At 42.3% G+C, this 16396-nt stretch overlaps 1 protein-coding gene across 1 annotated transcript in view; it reads right to left on the bottom strand.

The window, feature by feature from the left end:
- Positions 1–602: 602 nt before the first annotated feature.
- Positions 603–16396, bottom strand: part of LOC135709136 (uncharacterized) — a 142477-nt gene continuing 126683 nt past the window's right edge. Inside the window, exons 2-4 of the mRNA XM_065231343.1 lie at positions 2264–2839; positions 1782–2201; positions 603–1721 (exon numbers count right to left, since the gene is read on the bottom strand). Coding sequence (XP_065087415.1) covers positions 606–1721; positions 1782–2201; positions 2264–2839 — 2112 coding nt within the window. The 3' untranslated portion in view covers positions 603–605. The remainder of the gene's footprint in view (positions 1722–1781; positions 2202–2263; positions 2840–16396) is intronic.

The following is a 16396-nucleotide window of genomic DNA, read 5'->3' as shown; positions in this document are numbered from 1 at the left end:
AAATACTTAATTATCACTCATGCAGTATTCTCTCGACATTCACGCTGCTAATTGGTGCCTCTTGCAGTTGCTCTCCGCATTTTTTCAACGTTTGCAACTGTTTTTTTTTCCACGCAATCGTGTCACTACTACGGTCACAATCTCAACATCTCAATTCATCATTACACCACATACACACACATACACGGGTTCGTCAGTACCACTTCTCGCACCCGAGAGTAGTAGCATATCTTGGTAACTTCATTTGGCCACCGGTGGTTTCGCGCCCAACAGATGGTGACGAGATTACAGCACTCTTAATTGATAATTTGTGCCACGCCGTGCTGCGATCCGGGGATGTCAACTTGCAGCACCTGTTTCCACTCGACGCATAAACTCGCTCATTCACACGGACCGACGCTTGACGGTAAGGGATGATGAAAATAAATTAAAATTGACGATACGAACCGCTATCGGTACGCACCGAACAGTTCGCCTATTATGGTACCTTTCATCTCTACAAAACACAACTATCGCTATACATTCTACGAAACATTCTAGAAATTATAAAATCTAACTCGCAAACTCAAACCCGTTGACTATTTCCCGGGAAGGCATATGGCCGTCTACCGCTTGTGAACTGACGAACCGGACGTCGAACCGGGATGATCGGCCAGGGTCTTCTGGCCTTCGGGGCTCTTGAGAAATACGGACACCTCACTGTGGTCGATGTTCGGATCGTACGAGGATGCTTCGTGCTGGAAGCTTCCCTGCGGTTGCTCGATGGCAGACAGAATCGATTGGAGCAGTCCTTCGGAAAGGATTTGCTCGTGTGGAGCACCGGATCCACCGTGACCTGAGCCCAGCGGATTGGCAGCTTGGAACTGCAGCTGGTAGGATCCCAGCTTTCCTTGCACCGGAATCGTCAAACTGTGTGACTTTTGGGCGGACACAAGCTCCAGGCCACCGAGACCTCCGCTGAGACCTGGAAGGCTGGCCGCTGTGGAGACGGATTCACTACCAGACAATTGATGTGCGGTGCGGTACTCACTGACGACGTTTCCGGAAGCTGGTGGACCGTAGCTAGAGTCGATGCTGTTGGATTCCTCGCTGGTATAGGCCTGAGCTCCGGAAGATCCAAAGTAAACCGTCTGCTGATCACCGGTGTGTCCGGATAGCTCTGGACCATGTCCGCAGTCACTGCTCGAAATGGGCAACACGTTGAGATCGGGATTACGAGGTTGCTGAACTTGAGCGAGAGCTTCCGGGAATTGGTGCTGCGTCAGGAATGGCTGCGGTGGTTGTTCAGATGGGAGAGTGTACAGCTCTTGGGGACTGTGCGGGGCAGTTGGGATGTCACTGGTTGGTGGTGGTAGGTAAACATCGCCATTGTAGTGATGCTTGCTTCCAAAGTTGTCCAACTGTTCAACTGTATGTCCGATGGATTCGATCAGACCGGCCGGAACTGGCGGACGGTAAGCAATAGGTTGACGTGGTGGTGCCACTGGTCCGGACCAGGGTCTTAGATTACCGCTGACGGATCCATGGGAGATTGCAAGGCCGTGTTGGTACGATGCTGGGCGATGATGCTGTGGAGCAGCGTAAACCGGAGAGGGTGGGAACTGGAGTTTCGGTGGTTGTGGTGGTTGTGGCATTGGCACGAACGATGGCTTGTAAGAACCTGGGGCGTACGAGTCTGGCGGTGGAGCACCATAAGAGTCAGAAATGAAGTTCGAATGAATCTGTGGAGGAAGAATCGATTAATGATGGTTACTAATAAGACACCTCGTGAGAAACTAAACCTCAAAGCTGTTTCCCTTGTGCAGTTCCTGTCCGCTGTGCAGGTCGTTGTTGAAAGATGGGCCAGGTTCCAGGCGAGGTAGCTGCAGACCGATGTCACCACCGGAGATTTGATGTTGTCCGCCGAGGAAGTCACCGCTGGGTGGAGGTCCATAGGAAGAATCTGGAGAGTGAATTTCTACGTGGCTGGGCGGTGGACCTTGACCGACGGGACCGGCAATCGGTTTCCATCCGTCGCATTTGATCTCTGGGGGAGTTGGAGGCACGTGAGCCGAAGAGTGATGACCGAAAGATTGCTGAGCGGTGAAAATTGGTGCCGGTGGTCCGTAAACTGGTTTCGGAGGACCGTAGGCGGGTTTCGGTGGCCCATAGACAGGTTTCGGGGCGGGTTGGTTGAATGACGGAACTCCGTAGGATGGTTTCTGTGGAATATGGTTGATATTCAAGGGATGTTGATTGAATTAAAGTGGGGAATGATAAGTACCGGTGGCCCATAGACTGGTTTTGGTGGAGGTCCATGGTGATAGTGCTGATGCTGCTGGGGCTGATGCTGCTGGGGCTGATGCTGCTGTGGCTGATGCTGTTGGGGATGGTGACGATGGTGATTGTGTTCCTCCTCACCTCCAAATCCGAAAGTCGAGAACAGTGATTCAAGGAAGGACGACTGCTTCTTCGGTGGATACGAAGGGTAATGAGCTGGCGGGTGCGGGGGTGGTCCGTAAACGGGCTTCGGTGGATGGTATACAGGTTTCGGAGCCTGAGGTGGAGGCCCGTATTCGATGTTGATATTCGGGGGTCCAAAGTGTTGCACCGGGACGCCGTATTCCTTGTGTGGCACGATTGCTGGCGGGACGTCCGGTGGGGGTGGCGGGTAGTGTGCTACGGCTGGTGCTCCATAGACTGGTGCTGGCAGGTCATATGAAGAGTCACCGGGAGACGAGGGTGGTGGTCCATAGGTATCGGCAATCGGTGCCTCACGACGTTGGGCTTCGATATTGACGACTGCTTGAGTCGCCGTCGTGAGCACCAATGCACAGATTAGCAATGCTGATGGTCGCAGCTGTTGGAAGAGAAAATGAAGATGGAGAGAAATAAGAAATTGAACGGTCTATCTTCTGTTGTAGGGTCTGACATCGGGCTCGCGCCCGCGTGCTTGTCTGTGAGGTAGGTCGGTAATTGGAATCAGTAATGGCCACACCTTCTTCGAGCCGACGATGCCGCAGCCACCGTCGTTGGGCCCTAGTTGGGTGAATGCATTTATCATTCAGTTTCGTCTTGGCGTTCGTGGCATGTGGCGTGGATGAAAAGTGTAGCAAAACGACGATTGTGCTGCGATCGGATTTGGAACAAATCGATCTAACCGGGGAGGTTGGCAAGTCATAAGTATTTTTGAATTTTCTTCCGGGGTGAATGGCGAAATGGTACGATGTGTGAAGGAAATGAATGAACTGTGATTTTGTTGCTTGTTAATGAACGTTTGGGTTTCAATGCAGACCTAAGAGGTACGTTTTTGAATATGTTTTGTTTTATCACGAACATTTAGTCAGGAGTAAGCACAACCTTTTCATCATTGTTAAAAATCAATCATTGTCCAGCACTATTTTGGAATTCAACATGGAGGATCTTGCGATCGAAATAGGTGCTTCCGAGTAATGAAAATGTTTTAGAAACTCTATTATTTTGTAAAACATAATCAATTACGGGTGCCATTAGAAAATCCAAAATGGTGACTCCAACTTCATTATAGTGGCTTCCATTTCATGAAAATTCCGTAGTTTTATAATACATGCTTGAGTCGGTATAATATATCTACTTATATAATTCAATCTGGTTTAACATCTTGATGCTCTACAAACTTAACAATGTCTATGTTGGATGCACCGAATGATTCTCCGATATCATCATGTGAAGCATATTCCGTATGCGTGATAATATTTTCACCATTCCTGAAGGGGATAAAGTGAATACGGAGATGTATATCGGCATCCTAGGTAAGTATGCTCCTCCGTGGATTATTCTTTATTCTTTCTTTATTCATTATTGGGAGTAGGGAAAAGCCCATTTGAGTGGAGCTTATAAAAGCTTTTTTTCTCAAATGGGCATAAAACCTCCTCATCTTTTCGCATCAACAGAACAGTACATTCAAAATGATACATTATTAACTTAAGACTAAGCAAAATACGACCTATTTCTTACTACTACCTATAATTTACTAACTGAGCCCTTCACCGAACCTATTTTTATTAATGGAACGTGACAGATGAAAGTCGAAGACATGGTAACAACGGTTGAACACACGACACATACTACTAAAAGGCTCATTATAGCCATAATTAGTACGGAATGTCGATATACGCATAAACTGATGAGGACGGAGAGTACGTCGACGAATATCAAAATTCAACTCACGTAACACTGTAGGACAATCTATGTGAGATTGAACAACATCAGATATGAAACAAGCCTTAGCGACAACGAACCTCCAGAAGGTCAAGGTCAATAAATTTACAACGATCTTCATATCTAGGGAGATTATATGGATCATTCCAAGGCAAACGTCGAAGAGCAAAGCGAATAAACTTATGTTGGATAGCTTCTACTTGCTGTACGCTGTTTTGATAGTAAGGACCCCAGACCACAACTGCATACTCCAATGTAGAGCGAACTAAAGAACAATACAGGGTCTTCAAACAGTGAATATCCGAGAATTCTTTTGCAGCACGAAAAATGAAGCCCTGGCATTTAGAAGCTTTGGAGGTTATATATCCTACATGATCTTTAAAAGTAAGTTTTGAATCTAATAGAACACCCAAATCCTTAACAGTAGATTCTCTCTTTAGAGATATTCCGGCAATGCACAGTGGTACAGAATGCAGATTTAGCTGGAATGATATGTTTTGAGCCTGAAATTGAAACTTTAGACTAAAAGTCTCTTCTACAAAGTTGTTCCTTATAGTTAGGCCCTCATTTTTATGACATTGAATTCTAGGGTGGTTCCTATTATCATTAAAATCAAAAATCTAACTTTTTTGTTTGAATAAATTAAGGTATACATTCTTGGGCAAAGTTATAGCTGAGCTAATTTCAAGCAACTGTGGTGAAAATAACTTTTTTGTATCTCTTAAATTGGCCGATTTAGAGCTATTTTCTTGAATTGAGTTAGGGTGACTCTTAAAAAAACAGTTTTTTTGCTCTGTTTTTCTTATTTCGAATTTTTCAGCAAAGGTGTCTTCAGATAACTTTTAGATCTTAAGAAGACGCAAATTTTTGCTACACAAAGCTTGCCAATATCTTTCGCCGATCAAGAGTTATTGATTTTTTTATACTAAAATTATGCACTTTTCAAATGTTAATATCTCTGGTTGGGGCAAACAAAAAAAAAGTTTTTTTGCAGCATTTGAAAGAGCGTATGTTAATCTCAATAATATGAAAAAATTGGAGGTATGTTATTTTTTAAACTCGTATAAAATCAATTTGAATTTATTCATATTTTTTACTATATTTGACTATATCTTTTTTATTAGAAGAGATACAGGCAACAAATTCAGCTATAAAACATTCGTCTTAAAGAGTTTTAAAATGCTCTCCAAGATAACTTTCATGAGAATTTTCAAATAAAAAAGTTATTGCTAAAAAACTATTTTTTCCAGGAACACCCTAAGTCAACTCCGAAAAATTACTCTAAAATGAGAACTTTAAGAGATAGAAAAAAATTTTCTTCGACAAAGTTGCTTGCAAGTAACTTAACTACAACTTTTTCAAACAACACATGTTTATATTTTGTAAAACAAAAAAGTTAGTTTTAAAAATTCCTTAATTTGAGGACCACCCTGACGTCTGCAAACACCAAAAGAAGGGAATTTTTAAGAACAAAAACTTCTTCGAAGACACTAAATGTCCAAATATTGAAACAAATGTACTAGCACATTTTATATAAATTTGTCATTAGAGTGGTCCTATGAAATCCATCTTTTGCCAATAACTTTTTTATTTGAAATTTCTCATGAAAGTCATCTTCTAGAGACTTTTAAAACTCTTTAAGACGAATGTTTTATAGCTGAATTTGTTGCCTGTATCTCTTCTAATAAAAAAGATATAGTCAAATATAGTAAAAAATATGAATAAATTCAAATTGATTTTATACGAGTTAAAAAAATAACATACCTCCAATTTTTTCATATTATTGAGAATAACATACGCCCTTTCAAATGCTGCAAAAAAACTTTTTTTTTGTTTGCCCCAACCAGAGATATTAACATTTGAAAAGTGCATAATTTTAGTATAAAAAAATCAATAACTCTTGATCGGCGAAAGATATTGACAAGCTTTGTGCAGCAAAAATTTGCGCCTTCTTGCGATCTAAAAGTTATCTGAAGACACCTTTGCTGAGAAATTCGAAATAAGAAAAATAGAGCAAAAAAACTGTTTTTTTGAGAGCCACCCTAACTCAATTCAAGAAAATAGCTCTAAATTGGCCAATTTAAGAGATACAAAAAAGTTATTTTCACCACAGTTGCTTGAAATTAGCTCAGCTATAACTTTGCGGAAGAATGTATACCTTAATTTATTCAAACAAAAAAGTTAGATTTTTGATTTTAATGATAATAGGAACCACCCTAGAATTCAATGTCATAAAAATGAGGGCCTAACTATAAGGAACAACTTTGTAGAAGAGACTTTTAGTCTAAAGTTTCAATTTCAGGCTCAAAACATATCATTCCAGCTAAATCTGCATTCTGGACCACTGTGCAATGGCGTAATCAATAATGACAGAACGTTTACGGCCAAAGGAAATTACTGAGCATTTGTTGGCATTCAAGCTAATACGATTAGTTGCGCACCATTTGGAAAAAGGTTAAGTAGAGTTTGAAGTCATCGGCATACGAGAGCTTAAAACATTTGAGCACTAGGTTGACCCCTGATGTATGTGGGCGTCTTACCTGTATAATGAGAGAGAGAAGGATAAGTGTTTTCCATTTAATTCCACTACTTTATTTGCTTATCCTTGACAGATACGCGTATTTCGTCTACAATGTGCAGACTTCTTCAGTGTCTTGTACTAATACTCGACTGAAGAAAAACATCGCATTTACCGAATATATATTAACACAAGTACATTTTCACGTAGAAACTAGGTAAACTTAAATTTAATTTCCTGTAGGAACAGGTACTCCGCTGCTTACTCGTTGATGTGTCCTAGGTAGTAACTTGAAAAGCCATGTGTGTCCGTTTCCTTGATCCCTGTTGAGTAAAGTTGAATTACGTTGTTTGTTGATCTCGAGGCTGGCGAGGTACAAACGACCGTATGTAGGAGTTACGATTCTTGGACAGTTTTTTAAGAGCCGATCTTTTAACCGACTTCAGGCGCTTAAGAAGGTTGTTGGACCAGGGTGGGTACACAGGATTTTTACACACTATTTTGTGGGGTGAAGTGGTCTATGGCGTAAGCTACGACGAAAGTGAAGACTTAAACTGTTGTTTTGACGCTCAAATCATGCAACATGTTATCCCAACCGATAGAGGATAAAAATAGATTCATTGTCGAGAAGTCAGTTTTTCTGAATGTATAACGAGTGGCTTCGGTGACAGGGATGAATTCATAAGGAACACATTCCTTTATGAACAATTGAAGAGACGGATGATGGCGGCATTCCTTAACAAGAGGGGTTGGAGCTTCAGAAACAGTAGTATCGTGATTGAGATCTTGGCTAACAAAACAGAGAACAAGCAAGCGATGGTTGGAGTTGCAGAACAGAGTTGAGCTGGATGAGTCCCGCTGTACTATAATCATCCAGGAGTTAATTTTGAACTAGGTTCATCGATGAGTGCGCAAGCTCGGGATGCAGGTAATCCGATGAACTTTGAATCCAGTTCACAGAATGCATGTTAAAATCACCCAGGATGAGGATCTTGTCTGCAAAAGACATGCGTGAGGTAATCCAAGCCAATGATGATACGGTCAGGAGGTACGTAAATGACACAGATGAATAATGTGAAGCCAGGGACGAAAAGTTCCACCCACACCTGTTCGACAGAAGTGCAGTTGGGTGGTTGCAATAGCCGACATTTGTAGTTGGAACGAACAGCCAAAAGCACACCTCCACCAGATTTTTTAGTACTTGTCAGGTTTGTGCGGTCAGAACGGAAAACAGTATATACACGTCCAAAAATCTGAGTGGAAAGTGTATTGCAGTTGAGTCAGGTTTCCGTAAAAGCATATATGTCGTATGCCTCATCCGAGCACGCAAGCGAATAGTCAGCAAGAGTAGTGTTCATGCGACCAAGATTTTGATAGTAACATAGTAATCCATTTATACCAGAGTGGCTCTGATATTGGGAAGCAGAGGCTTTGGAGGACGCGGTAGAGTTTGCTGCGGAGCTGTGGTGGGTTTTGGGGGTTGAAGGCGTTGAAGCTCTTGTCGTGGAATTGGTGTTGTGGTAGGCTTTGGAGGTTAAAAACGTGGAGGATCTCGTAGTCGGAATGAAGGAGTTGATTGATTATACCCGATAGGCATAGGGCGGTTCGAACAAGCCTGTTTTCGAGTGCCAACCGGTTTGTGGCTGTTGGATCTCCGGTCTAAAAAAGAAGTTATGGATACTCCATTTGGCCAAAAGCCATCCGAAAGCAAAGTTTGCTCAATATTAGAAGGAACATTGAGTTTGAACGACAAGAATGACAATGGCCTATCTTCACCACTGCGGATAAGTCGATGGAACGGTATTAGAGTAGGTTCACAATGGGTATAGTGAGCAATATAATTGATTATGTTTGCTTCTGTTTCGTGAGGTTGAAACTTTGTAAGGTAATACCAATTCCTTCTACTATTAATAAGCGTCATTGCTGACGGTGGTGTCGCTGCGACTGCCAAACTAAATCGAGTATTAATGCTACTGACTTGTGAAGAACCGTTAGTGTTCTCACCTGACGTCGGATTATTAACTACAGGTCGATCAACTGGATACTGGATCGGTTGGCTGATTCGAGATTTCGTTGGCACTGGGCGTTTTTTTTTTTGAAAATCTTTGTTGTTACGTACGGGTGAAATGAACAAAATAGTTCATTGTACATCAACGAATATACTTTTGTTGATATTCATTAGTGCCTGATTATCCAACCCAACATTTTCAAAACCAGAATTGATCCTCAAAAGCAAAATAATCAAATTAGTTTTGGGCAACATAATAATTATGAATATTGTCGACCCCAGATCCAAAAACTAATTCAGCATGAGCCAATAATTTGCCATCGATCTTTGTGTTTAAACCAACCTAACACGTTCTTCAGCGCTATATTTGTGTACGTCAATTTGAAAAATCTTCCAATTGTGACATTGCGAATGGCACCAATAGATTTGAAATTCGTCAATAATTAGATGAGCTAAGGTTTTTTCAAACATTGCCAGCTTTCCGTTACACATTTTACCGGAGGCATCGTGTTAGGAGTGTTACATGTGTTTAATGTATAGGTTGAGTCGTATTTTTGTTGGTACGAGGAAGTCTAGACTAACAATTTAAATAGGCAGAACACCGAAACTGATTCTTGAAAAATTTACGTCTTGTTGTTCCGCCTATTTCAATTGCTGGTCTAGAAGGCAAGTGTCTGTTGGAAGAAGGAGGGCTAAGGGAGAGTGTTATCGGTAACAGCGAGTTGACCTACACAGAAAGCGTCCTTCAAGAGCTCCATCTTATTCCAAAATGAAGTATGACCTCAAACGGACAATGGCCCGGTCACATTAAGAAGTGCTAAATCTGTAGAGAGAGGACTCTATTGAGAACATTTTATCCACGTTTTACCAGACAGACAAACCGGACGTTGATCCTCATCAAGCGAACCGACTACGATTTGCCTACTGCGCATAAAATGGCTTGGCAGCTTGTTACAACCTATAACTAGGGTAGATCTCCTCTCGAAGGTGCGTTACTTTGGCTCTAACTTCTTCCTGTTGATCAAATTATACCAGATTTTCTCAATTTTCATACAGGGAAGGTTAGGAAAAAAGATCCTTTTTCCTTTTTAGTTTTCCATTTCTTTTTCAAATAATGGCTGAGACTAGAGTTGATGCTCTTATCCCGACCGTCAAATGAAAAGAAGCATCACTTAACCTTTTTCGACTAGACAAATAAATAGAAAAGCAAGAAAACGTGCGGCTCGTACTATCACGTGTCCACTTTTCATCCATTTATTGAATTTTGAAGATCAAGACCGATGTTTCAGAATCATCTTGCCCCTTAAATGCCACTCAGTAAACCTGACCATTTTGATATGCGTTGCGCATTTCTGATGTGTGACATAGACAAGAAACTGACGTAGATATGTAAAAAAAACTACAAAGGATAGCCCTATGGGGTTGTACGCATTGGTGGCGTATAACTACGTGGTCTTATGTAATAAATGTTATTTGTTAACTGCAGCAGGAGCTTGTGTTTTTGTAGGAATAGGAATTTGCACGGAGTTCTCTCTGTTTATACTCTTTAGTATGACACGCTTGACATAGATGGCCCACAGCTACTCACGAAGAGCAACTGATTCCGATCAATAGCGGTGCGGCTTCTTCCTCCTTCTATGGATGCTCATGTGGGCTGCAGCTCCCTGCTTGCAGGCAGCCTTTCGTTGTGTACTGGAGAACACTGCCACTCACCACGCGGTGATTGAAATCGGTGATAATTTTAGCTATCATAGCAACAGTTGCACATTGTGCAATTTCCAATAGTGAAATTTTTAAAAACGGTTAAGTTTAAAATCATACAGATGCGTAGAAGTATTTCTGATCGATTGGCGATAAAATTATTGAAATTGGTCCAGGTGCAGCTAAGTTATTAACGTTCAAAATCTTTCATAGTTTTGTTACCTGTTTCATTTTCGGTTTTAACAAAGTGTACCCCCATATAGAAATCACAGACGTAGTCCTACGCCAAAAAAGCTCACACGGGAAGTCAGAACAACCTTCCAAAGGAAGTCATGAAAAACATCCTAATAAAACTGTAACAAGTTGCCACGGCTTAGCAGTGTAGTGATAAGCGTGACTATCTATCAGTTTAAAAAGGGCCCAGCTTCAATCCCAGCCGGCACCGTCCAGATTTTCTGAGGCATAACATTCATGATTCCGATCAATAGCGGTGCGGCTTCTTCCTCCTTTCGTTGTGTACTGGAGAACAATGTTATAAGACTACTTTCCGCCCTGGAACCACTGAGTTCCTGAAGGGAACCCTCTAAACCCCAAGCTGTTGGCCTTGACCAACGGCAGCTTCCAGGGATGGCACTCAAGACCTTTGTAGGTTCCAGGTCTCAGGGCGTTTATGCGTGAGAGACTTTTCTGACACGGGAGAACCAAACCAACACAATGTAAACGGTTAAATACCTGTTTATAAGATTTGACGGTACATTGCGGGCGGTGGGCGGCGATGGTGATAGTTCGGAGGGGGCACTGGTCCAGAGGACGCCGGTACTGTGCGGGCGGTGGGCACCGATGGCAACGGTGCAGGAGAGACTTCGGGGTGAAGTGGAGATGAACGTGATGGCGGCCACTACATGGGCATGGGGGGGGGGGGGGGACGCCACTGGACAGGGCTTGGCACTAGTAATAGCCAAGACAATGGCGGCGGTGATGGAGGTTGACTGGTCGCCTGAAACCAGATGCGGGCCGGATCCCCAGCAGCGTAGGTGCTCGTTAGCGTTACCGACGCGATAGATGTTGCTTGGCGGAGCAGGCACGGAAGGTCATCCAACACAGCTTTTTTAAAGACCGTTCGCGGTAAGGCGAAGCCACGACGTCGAGGTGGCAGAAATTGGTCACTTAGACTCTTCCTCCGTAAACTACACGAACAAGGTTCACTCCGTGATCTCCTTTCTGTAGCTCGATCCCGACTGCCTTCGCACCGTTGTCGTTCTCTGCTCCCGATCATGCGCTCACTGGCTCTCCCCTGAGAGAGTTTCCGCCCCAACTTCATTCAGGTTCAGTGAATTCCATCCACCCACCATTAGCACTCACACATTAGCTGTTCGGTCACTCTTCTGATCCCAACCGCCCGTGCATTCAAACTTGCTGTTACAAATCGGAATAAATCAATTCCCTAATATAAACATTCTTTCTCTTCCGTGTTATATTATTTTTAAGTCAGCAATGTTACCCGCCGTTAACAATGTTCAACGCCACGGTGATTGGAACTGAATCCGATCAGCGGTTGAGGCCAGCCTTGATAGCTAGCTGCTTGCGGGGAGGATTTCGTTGTGTACTGGAGAACAACACCACTCATTACACGCGGTGATTGAATAAACACCGTTTGGTGAGACCGGATAGAATTCAACTTTGAAATCTGTGTTAGGGAAATCGCTTTTCGCATTTTAATTATCATAGCACCAGTTGTACATTCGTGCTATTTTAAATAATGACATTTTAACTCTAACAGATGCGTTGGAATATTTCTGATCGATTGGTGATAAAATTATTGAAATTGATCTAGGGGCAGCTGAGCTATTAACGTTCAAAATCTTTCATAATTTTGCTACATGTTCCATTTTCGGTTTTCAAAAAGTGTAACCCCATATAGAAATCACAGACGAAGTCCTACGTCAAAAATGCAGTTCATTCAATACATGACACAGTTGTTAAAATCATCGACTACAAATTAAGCTTGTAAACAGCATAGGGGAAATGGTAGTAATGTCGGCCCATAATTTGGGCCCATACATAAATTCAGCAATTGACTAAATTTTCAATAACGACCAAAATTATCCATTAGTACCGTCCCAATGACGCGTTGATCTAGATAAAATTTATAAATAGTAGATTTTTAGCGATGGGCCCAATCTAAGATCCATAGGCCAACATTAGAGCCCTACATCATTTGTAGTTATTCATTCGTCAGCCGTATGCTGTGTTGATCGAACAAACCGTTTGCATTTGTTCATCAGTTTCAGTTTCTGCAAGCAATTTGCTTCACTGTAGAGGTAATTAGTCCGAACAGATTCATTTATAATGTCCCTGACTACGTCACAGAGCACACGATGATCCGAACCGGATGTTGCGCCTCGTAAAAGTTGCTACTTTGTATCATCCTGCTGCCTGCCGCCGTCGCAGGTCCATAATCCATCGACGGCTAATTAATTGACAACCGAAATGAGATCATCCATCATCATTGTGTTGTCAACAACCGACGACGGCGTTGGTTGTAGGTCGGTCGGAAGCACCAGGCCTCAACAACAGCAGCAGCAGCAGCAGCAGCCCTGTGTGCAATGAATCGTTCAAAAACGGGCGCTGAAATCTGTTTAATATTCAACGGGATCGGTGTCATTTGCATAAAACGATAATACCCTGTAGATCAGACGGTCTCCGGTACGGGTTCATCGTTTCCCATCACCATCATCGTCGTCCTCCGATACACAGGACAAAAGTGCGTTCTTCGCGCACACAAAACCATCCACCCTGCATTGTTTGCCACATTAATTCGCTGAGCTGATTGGCGGCCGACGCGATAGTAAAGAGCACTGGAAGGGCTCCCGAGGCTTCGCTGCCAACCACCCAAGGGGGAGATGATTGAATTTGATGGGGAATTTGCTGATGAATGCAAAAAGGCAAACAAAAACAAATTAATTAAAATTCGAACGAGAGCTCTCGTTGTTCGCACGCGGCCTGGCGACAGACGTACGGCTTTCGATGTATCCTGCCTGGCGTTGAAGGATTTAATACAGCGCGCAGTGAAATTTCAATTACTACAGTTGGAGGATGGTACTGCTTGAGGAACTTCCCAAACATCCACTTCAAAGTTCGCCTAAATCAAGCATTCAACTGACTTTCGACAAAGCCTGAATGCGACAACTGTCATAACCATTTTCTCCACATTCGAATGAACTCAAATAAACGTTTTATGCTTGCGGTTTGCATCCTACAAAGCGTTAATAGCATCCGGGTGCCGCTGCGTCACCGTAGTCGTTGTTCCTCCTCCGTTCAATTTCAGCACGTAAAAACCAACATCGAACCTCATATGCATCGAACGAAACATTATCGACTGTTGTCGGAGCGCCGAGCCACCCCGGGGCTGTACGAGGGAAAACTTTAAATATTGATTTTACGACACACAACACACCAAGCCGCTGGTTGGGTGGCTGCTCTCTCGTACCAAATTCCACCCGCCCTCCCGTTCCAAGTTAAAAGTGAGAAAACATGCAAATAAAATTGTTTCAGTTACGACCATTACTGACACGAGACCGATCCATGGGGGCCGAGAGCGTACCCATTCCATGCTTTGTGGAAAATGGCTGTACACGGCAAAAGTTTGCCGAGATTTTTCAGTGGCTAGTTTCATCGGATTGGACATGATGGAAAGTCACCAACGATAGAAAATTATGAAAACAAGAGCTTTTAACCATCAACAGTCCAATTCCTGGGCAGTTGTGTGGGATAGATTGTGCTCTGTGATTTAAAAAATAAATAAATCGTAATAGGGCAAAAACTGAGGCAACGATTTTTATCTCGTCTACCAATTTTTGCTGTGTACATTCCCTTTAGTCCCCACATATGATCATTTAAAAAAAATCCCTCTTTTTAGTCGAAATCATCGGCTGTGGGTGGGCCAAAAATGATTGCAATCGGAAGCAAGGATCCCATGTCCATATGGGCGTGATTCCGGTTTACCCGGGGGCATAATTTGAAATGATTTTTTTTTTGTCGGGTCGGCTCTTCTGTGGGGTAGCAGTAAACCGTTTTCCTATCGGATTGAATTGGATCGGTTCGGGTTGGGTCAGGAATTGGACATGTCTGGTAATCAGATGCTGTTTGACTTTGATTTAGGGATATTTGGGTATCTAATTTCTGGTGGATATTTGAAACGGGTAATGTAGATTTAATCCCATGCAGAGTGAGCTGAGAGGCGGGGATGCAATGATTTTTTAAGTTTTAGACATTGTAATCGATCCATGGAAAGTGCTATATATTTATGCGGCTGGATTTTAAAGCTATCGTCATTCTGACGAGTAAATCGACATAGAGTCGTAAAGTAAAGCATGGCCTTCTAAGAAATGGAACAACACAATTTGGGTCTATTTCGGATTTGAATTAACGGATTTGAAAATGGTTTTCACTCAAGTGCATACTTTTCCTTATATTTTAACAATAAATATACGAAACGAGCTAATTGTCGCGGTTTCGGCGGAAGTCTCGAACTTTTCCCTTAATACGACCCATCAAGCGGTGCACAACGGTCTCGTCCACTGTTTTGGCGATTTTAACCCACCAATTTTTCATCTGAGCTACCGTTTTGATGACTGTCCAACTAACAATTTTAGCTGCAGATTCGCTTATATGTACAGCCAAAATTTGGTTTATGCAGTAAATTTTAGCCTGTATAGGCTACTCTGCAGCTAAAATTGTTTGTTGGGTGTACCTTTTACCTTCAGTTTCCTCTTCATAATTGCCCAGTAGTTTTCAATGGGCCTGAACTGGAGATAATTGGGTGGATTGAGGGTTTTCGGAACAAACTGGACTTCGTTGTCATTGTATCATTGTTGTTCTTCCGTGCTGTAGGGAAAACTCGCAAGATCCGGCTTAAATGTCACCGGACCATCAAGTGACTGCACAGATAAAAATCCTGAATTTTAATAGTCATGTAAACATTCATTCACGTAAACTTGTATTTCTTTTCACGCCACCTGAGTAGCTTGTAAACAATGTTGTTTACAACAATGGGCCTTTGTATACAATATTTTCTACATTGCATGTAATGTCTCAGAACTTTACATGATATATAATGTAAACTTATATGATATGTGACGCTCCATTTATGTGCATCATACTGAACAGAAATTTACACTACTTTTTCGAACTGTGTGGATAAAGGGCAGCATTCGCTTCAGAAGACATTCGGTTTTGTAAACCTCTGAGTTCATAATTTTCTCAGTGGTGAAAACCTTTGTTTCTGGCCGCAGCTGCAAATTCCCTGCCAGATCATATATTTGCATGCGAATTTATCCGCAAAAACAAATTTGAATGTGCCAGGGTCGCCCTTCGCCTTGTAAAATGTTGGTCCTGTAAGCTGAACGAAGTTGGTATTTACATAGGTTTCATCATATGCCCCCACCAGTCATGGTCAACAGGTTATCATACAGCTTTCAAGCACGGGTTCTACACACCAAAAAATTCCGAATTTTCCTGGCGATGTAAACATCCATGCATGCAAACATTCATACATGTAAACTTCCTTTTCACGTAAACTAGTAGCTTGCAAGAAATATTGCAAACAAAAGTGAATAGTTGCATACAATATATGGAATATTGCATGACATTTCTCATAAATTAACACGATCTATAATTTAAACTTGTATGATATATGACGCTCCATTTATGTGCATCATAGTAACAGAAATTTACACTACTTTTTTTAGCTGTGTAGCTGCTTGAGTGATCCATTTTGTTGATACCTTCAACTATATTGTACACTGTATTATTTTATTCTATGGGAGGTTGTTCTTCTCTACTTTTGATATGGAAGGCTAAATTTTGTTTTTTCATTGGCCAAAATAACCTCTTCATAGAATTTGTTTCTCTCCTCTAGCATCAAATCAACATTAAGAGGCCGCTCGTGTCCGTCCTTCAAACCAAAGAATACTTCTCTCGGTTTTAAA

This window comes from Ochlerotatus camptorhynchus, unplaced genomic scaffold, assembly GCF_037179485.1.
Source record: "Ochlerotatus camptorhynchus isolate MF236.1 unplaced genomic scaffold, CSIRO-AGI_Acam_v1.1 ptg000033l, whole genome shotgun sequence".
NCBI classification, from domain to species: domain Eukaryota; kingdom Metazoa; phylum Arthropoda; class Insecta; order Diptera; family Culicidae; genus Ochlerotatus; species Ochlerotatus camptorhynchus.
The sequence above is the reverse complement of the archived record's forward strand: the minus strand, read 5'-3'. Positions and strand labels throughout refer to the sequence as shown.